Source organism: Lolium rigidum, chromosome 1, assembly GCF_022539505.1.
Source record: "Lolium rigidum isolate FL_2022 chromosome 1, APGP_CSIRO_Lrig_0.1, whole genome shotgun sequence".
In the NCBI taxonomy this organism is placed as follows: domain Eukaryota; kingdom Viridiplantae; phylum Streptophyta; class Magnoliopsida; order Poales; family Poaceae; genus Lolium; species Lolium rigidum.
In genome coordinates, this window is record NC_061508.1 from 345,788,136 (window position 1) to 345,794,272 (window position 6,137).

General features: G+C 40.9%; 1 protein-coding gene across 2 annotated transcripts; it reads right to left on the bottom strand.

Moving 5' to 3' along the window:
• Positions 1-89: 89 nt before the first annotated feature.
• Positions 90-5,905, bottom strand: LOC124701179 (cysteine-rich receptor-like protein kinase 44). Of its 2 annotated transcripts, none has more exons than XM_047233240.1 (9): positions 5,803-5,905; positions 5,361-5,490; positions 4,496-4,754; positions 4,181-4,409; positions 3,932-4,082; positions 3,527-3,766; positions 1,853-1,944; positions 781-850; positions 90-486 (listed from the first exon to the last, which is right to left on the bottom strand). In XM_047233240.1, the coding sequence occupies exons 2-9, from the start codon at positions 5,475-5,477 to the stop codon at positions 319-321; spliced, it is 1,326 nt and encodes a 441-aa protein (XP_047089196.1). In that variant the 5' UTR covers positions 5,478-5,490; positions 5,803-5,905; the 3' UTR covers positions 90-318. The 2 variants fall into 2 exon arrangements, with proteins under 2 accessions (XP_047089196.1, XP_047089189.1); XM_047233233.1 differs by having other exon boundaries at positions 3,527-3,772.
• Positions 5,906-6,137: the final 232 nt, after the last annotated feature.

A 6,137-nucleotide genomic window follows, 5' to 3' on the forward strand; every position in this document is an offset into this window, starting at 1 on the left:
TTTAGTATTGTAAATATTTATATTTTTGTGTATTAACTTGATCAAACTTTAAAAACATTGACTTTTAATTAATCCTTAGACGCCTTATATTTTGGGACGAAGGGAGTAATATTCAGCTAAAATTTATCCGTAGCAACACACGGACCAATTTACTAGTAATTATATAAAAAGACTAAGAGGGTCTGATAGAACACATCCTGTCCGCCCAACCAGCTTATCTACGGTGGACGTGGTTCCTGTCTTTAACGGCACAACATTGTGTGCTTGCTAATCCCGTTGTTGTTTTACGGACGCTAATCCCGTTTTGTTATACGGGCGCTAATCCCATCGTTCATCTGCATCACTCTGGCTAGGCTCGGATGATTGGATTGATGCACCTCCTGAGCACAGATCCAGCACCTTCTCTTTCCCGAGTTTGGATTGTTCTTCAATTATCATACGCAGATAATTGGGAAACTCCAGATACTTCCCTTGTTTCAACTGAGTCTGCAATAGAAAGATGGAATGAAGTTCAGATTATGCATGTCTGCTCACAGTGGTTGTCTCATTGAGTTTGGCCTATATCATGTTAAGACCAATGCAATTACGTGGATGTTTCTTTTGTGAGTACCACACTGCTGCAGTTACAGTTTAATTTAAAACCAAAAGTAATGTGTAGAAAAAAGAACACTTCCTCCTCACATCTGTTTGTACATAAATGTACTATGCTGGATCATTATTTGCCATGAAACTAGACAGCACCCAAATTTATAACCAGTCTACGTGTATTTGGAGAAGTACCTCAAGTTGTTCATGAAGGCGTTTTTGAACTTCCATCTGAAGGCGCAGCGCTTCAGTAACAGCCATGCTCCTATATAAGAAAGTGAACACAAGAGTGTTAATGATGGATGACGTGAAGCCTCAAAGATTTAATTTGGGGCCCAGCAGAAAGTGAATACAAAATGGGCTACAAAAATCCTCGTGAAACTCCCATAACAGAGGGAGGATTTGACAAAATCACGTTTAGATCAGGAGCCAGGCTTGGAGCATAAACAACACTAGTTTTTTAATTATGCGTTTGACATCAGAGAACATAATTGTGAACATAATTCTTATATCATGGCTACGGATAGATAACCAATGTTTCAGAATTCACAGGACTTGGAGCATAAGCAAAAATAATTTTTAATTGTGCATTAGACATCAGGGAACATAATTGTGAACAACATGGTTAAAGATAGCCAAATGTTTGGGAAAACGACGATTCGGACTAGTTCCCCAGAGCATGGAACAACATGTGAAGCCAAGGATGCAAATGTCTCAGCAGCTTAGAACGGCCAAAGTATGGGACATTCTAATGCCACTAAAATGTGGAGAGGATATAAACCGACCAGGGCCCAGCGCTACGACAACAAGAGCTCGCCAGTTCCTCCGAATCGACGAGGGACATCAACATACAGCCATTCCGGACAAATGTAGTACAAGGCGAGATATACAGAGGAGCCAGCGGAGGTGAGAGAGAGGAGGCGTCGGGGAAGTCGAGCGCTGGGAGTAGCTGAGGTCAACGGAGACCAGGAGGATTGGGACATGCAAATGTCTGCTGCAACCTTGACGACGGCAACCGAAACAGAACTGGGTTTTTCTAGGAATTCAAACGGAACTGGTTGGAGATATGTTAAATATGTATAAAAAGGTAAAGGGTGTTTTGCAAAAACAATATAGACTTAAAATTGGGTCTGGACAAACTGAGAGTAGAGATAGTGCCAAGATACCTTCTTATACGAAAGGTTGCAATTCCCATGGCATATTTAACGGGATGGATAATAAATACCCTAACAGAATTTTTGTTCAAAAAAAGATGAACAGAGCGTACTCATCATCAACAGTGGATTCATGGTGTATTTGCTGAGCATGCCCATCATTTGGATCTGGAGCATAATGAAGGGAAGTGTTCCTATGCGCCTCCTGTAAATAGGAAATATTCACAAGATACGATGTTAAACAAGCTACTTACATGACAATGTTACCATCCTATATTATAAGACGATGCTGGTTTATTTCTCGAAGGAGTTGCTCCTTGATAATTGGGATTGCATATATTCCCAGATTGAGTCCAAAATCCGTACGTGCATACCAATATCAAACAGCTCAGCGCACCAGATGAGCATACAACTCCATAAATATGGCCCTAGCTCCTAACAAATACACCGGCCAACCTCATACATACCTATCAAACTAGCATAATCTTTTCCGTGGTGCACCACATATTTTCAAACTTTGGATGGCAAGAGTGAATATTTACTAGTAGGAAAATAGCTTGTAGATCGCACTACGTTAGTGGCTTCTTTCTGTAGTGCCACGCCATAACCAGTGGCGTTGCAAATACTTCAGTGCCACCAGTATTTTGCTATTGGTGGTGTGTCTATTTCAGGGACACGTCACTGGTTGGTGGGGCCCAGTAACACCGGCCCACCCTAAATACTAGTGGTGCGAACAATTTGGCCACCCCATCGGTATATTGGTATTAGTGGCGTGGATAATTAGTTCGCGCCTCCGCATTTTAGGGCGGCCCCGCAGCGCCTCTACTGGTAGCGTGGCCAGAAGGTTGCAACCTAACAAGATCTAGAGGTTGCAATTCTGCGTCTCTGCGCTCGATGAGAACTCTCCATGTGGATTCAAGGAAATGGTCAACATGGTCCATATTGACGAGAAGTGGTTTGATATTATTACAGTGCAGAGCAAGTACTACATACACCCCGAAGAACCGAATCCATTGCGCATTGTGAAAAACAAGAGCATCATTGGAAAAGTGATGTCCCTCACGGTTGTTGCCTAGCCAAGGTATGTCGAAGATCGGATAGTCACATTCGATGGAAAGATTGGCAAATGAGCATTGGTGAAGGAGACCCCGGATCTTAAAAAAGTAAACTCGGACCTAAAGGAACACTCGAGGTAAAAACTGTGGAAGTTACCCGAGTTGTCATGAGGGAGTACATGTGAAATCTAGTGATTCCAGCAAGTGGCCCGATGAGGATGAGGGATGAAAATTCTTCATAATGTGAAACATCACCTCCTCCCTCATGATGAGTGTTTCCGACAGAAGACTGACCTAGACATTAGGTTGACGCAGCAACCTTAGAACAGTCTAGACTTCAATGTGCTTGAGCTATGCTAATTCAGGTATGTACAGTCCCTTATTGATACGAGAGCACCTAACAATATCAGGGACCGATAGATGGCGTTGAGCAAGAATATAAGAACTACGAGGTCAACAAATTGACTAGAAGCTTCTTAACAACGGGTGAGGCATGGCTTTGGCGGTAGCGGCAATGTCGGGGAGGAATGCCCGTGTGACCAAAGGAAGACGACTAGGGAGGGGGGGGAGTTTGTTACTTCCTTCATCCCATAATATAACATGCTATTACAACTAATATATGTGCTAATTGGTCGTAATATCATCTTATATTATGGGACAGAAGGGATTGGAACTAGTTTCTATTGTAGCAAGATGACCCTAGAAAATAAATTGACTAAACATGGCACGGACCTCAGTGAGATTTTTATCTAGCTTCGTCCTGGGCTGGAAAATCAATGACCAGTCCTTCCTTGCCGCATAATTACACTTAGTTTCCGTCTCTTCCAGTCTATTGACAATATCCTGTATAGTTGGCCTTCTGTGTCGATCCTCTTGCACACAACATAAACCAATTTCAATGCATATCTTAATTTGTTCAGAATATGCGTTCCTTCTGTTTGATGTTTCAAGTAGCCGACTTGTCCAATTTTCCTGCACCTACCAATTTAGATCATAAAAGTGGGTAAATATATCAGAATAACAAAGTAGTACCCTCCGTGCTAAATTAATTGACACGGATTTATCTAAATTAGCATGTAACATAAGGAATACTTATGATGATCTCAAATTCTCAATAGGAAAAAAACATTAACTTACAAGATTAGTGAATTCATGTGAAGACATTTCAGTGCTTTTCCAGTAACCAGATCGTCCTGCCATCATCTTTATGATTACAACACCGAAGCTGAATATGTCGAATTTATTTGATATTAAATTGCTGCGTATGAATTCCGGTGGTGAGTACCCACTGCACGATACACCATATTCATGTTACTTGAACGATACATCTAATCCAAAAAAAAACTTCAATGCTAATATTGCAGTCCAATTAGAGAATTTACTTACAGTGTTCCTAATGTACTTTTGGTAACTCGCGTATGTTCATCTCCGAAGAACCTTGAGATCCCAAAATCTGCAATTCTGGGAACCATGTTCTCGTCCAGCAATATATTGGCTGGCTTTAAATCTAAATGATAAATAGGAGGTTTTAATTCATTGTGGAGGTATTTCAAACCTTGGCAAATCCCCTTAATTATTCTATAGCATGTCTGCCAATTGTATCTATCACATTCCTCTGCAACACCAAACAAGGAGATTAGATCCAAATATTAGAATGCTAGTTTAACACACTAAATATAACAAAGATTATTTAATCGTTACCAGAAAGATACTTGTCAAGGCTTCCATTGGATATATATTCCAAGCAGAGGGCCCTATGTGTCTTTTCAGCAAGAACCAATTTTCCTTGGTACATTACGTGTACTTCCTGAATATCACGACAATAGCCGACTAGCCGCACAATATTTTTGTGCTGGACTCTTCTAAGGTTATTAAACTCATTCAAAAATTGCTTGTCGTCAAGTCCTGGCATATCATAGAGCTTCTTCACTGCAACCTTTTCCCCATCTGGACACACTCCCTATGGAACAATTCACATGGCTTAAATTTATGCTCATATGGTAAAGCAGAAAATGATATGTTCAAATGTGGCGACCAAAATCATTTACTGGTACATGGCAGAGAAAACTCCAGCATTTTGTTTTCGAGAAGGAGAAACAAACGCCAGCCTCTGCATCGATTGGTGCATATGAATTTTATTACTAGAAAAGTCCAGTGTAAAATTGAGTATGTCAGTTAATCCTTAACAAGTTCAGCATATAAATAAATATAGCTTTCTTTTGCGTGCTGGAGTTGCTGTACTGTGGTAGCACTCCAACATCATGCTGAGGTGCTGATGGTCGACAAGTTTGCTCCCAGGGTTCAGTGGTGAAGTTATTGGGGGCTTTATAGTTTTGTCAGTGATAGGTGGCAAAAATCTTAATGCTCAACTGAAGTTGACATGGATGAACCCGGCATAAAGGTCGTATGTAAATACAATATATGCGACGTCTACTAAATACCAGATTGCAGATCTTATGTACTCACAAATCACCATTTACCTCTTTGTAAAATAAGATGATAGATGTATATTTGTATGATATTGTTGATGTGAGGAAGACATATAGGAGTACATCATTAATCTTACCAAGTAAACCTTTCCAAACGAACCGCTACCAAGCTCCTGCTCTTCGGCGAAACCATTAGTAATTTCGCGTAAGAAATCGAGGGGCACAACCGTTGGCCCTACACTTGCATCCTCCATGATGTTGCTTCTCCTGGTAAAAAAAAAAACTTTACATTTTACAGCTTGAATAACTATAACTCGTCTTCTCCTTGTTGACTTCTCGAACAGATGAATCGAGCTTGTACGAATAAGATCCAAAATACAATATAGAGAAGAACAGTTTGGGCTGAAATAGCCTTTTCTTTTCCAGCTAATACAGCAAAGATCTGCGCGGTGATTTCACACTGAACAAGGTCGTCAAGTGCGGATCTGACAGTAACCTAGAGCTCGGATGATATGAAATTTGCCTTGGCTTCCACGAAAGCATCTGATGGAGTCGAAAGAGAGTAGGGAAAGCACTAACCTGGAGACGGCCTGGGGCGAGAAGGATGTTGCTAGTCAACGCCAGTGAACGAAGCAATGACATTAGGGAAAGTGAGCAGCAAAATAAGGAGAGTGAGCAGCTCAGTTTTTTAGGTGCGCACCCTGGGCCGGCTCTAGGATTTGAGAGGCCCCAGGGCCAACTCTGTCAATGGGCCCAACATATAAAAAAAATGCATAAATAGGTGAAATTATTGTAAGGCCATGTAACACTTATAGATGATACCTAAAAAAATTCTCTGTTCTTAACCATGTATCATACTACAATCTACAAGCACGCAAAAACAGAGAAATGACATGCTAACAAACATCCAAAAG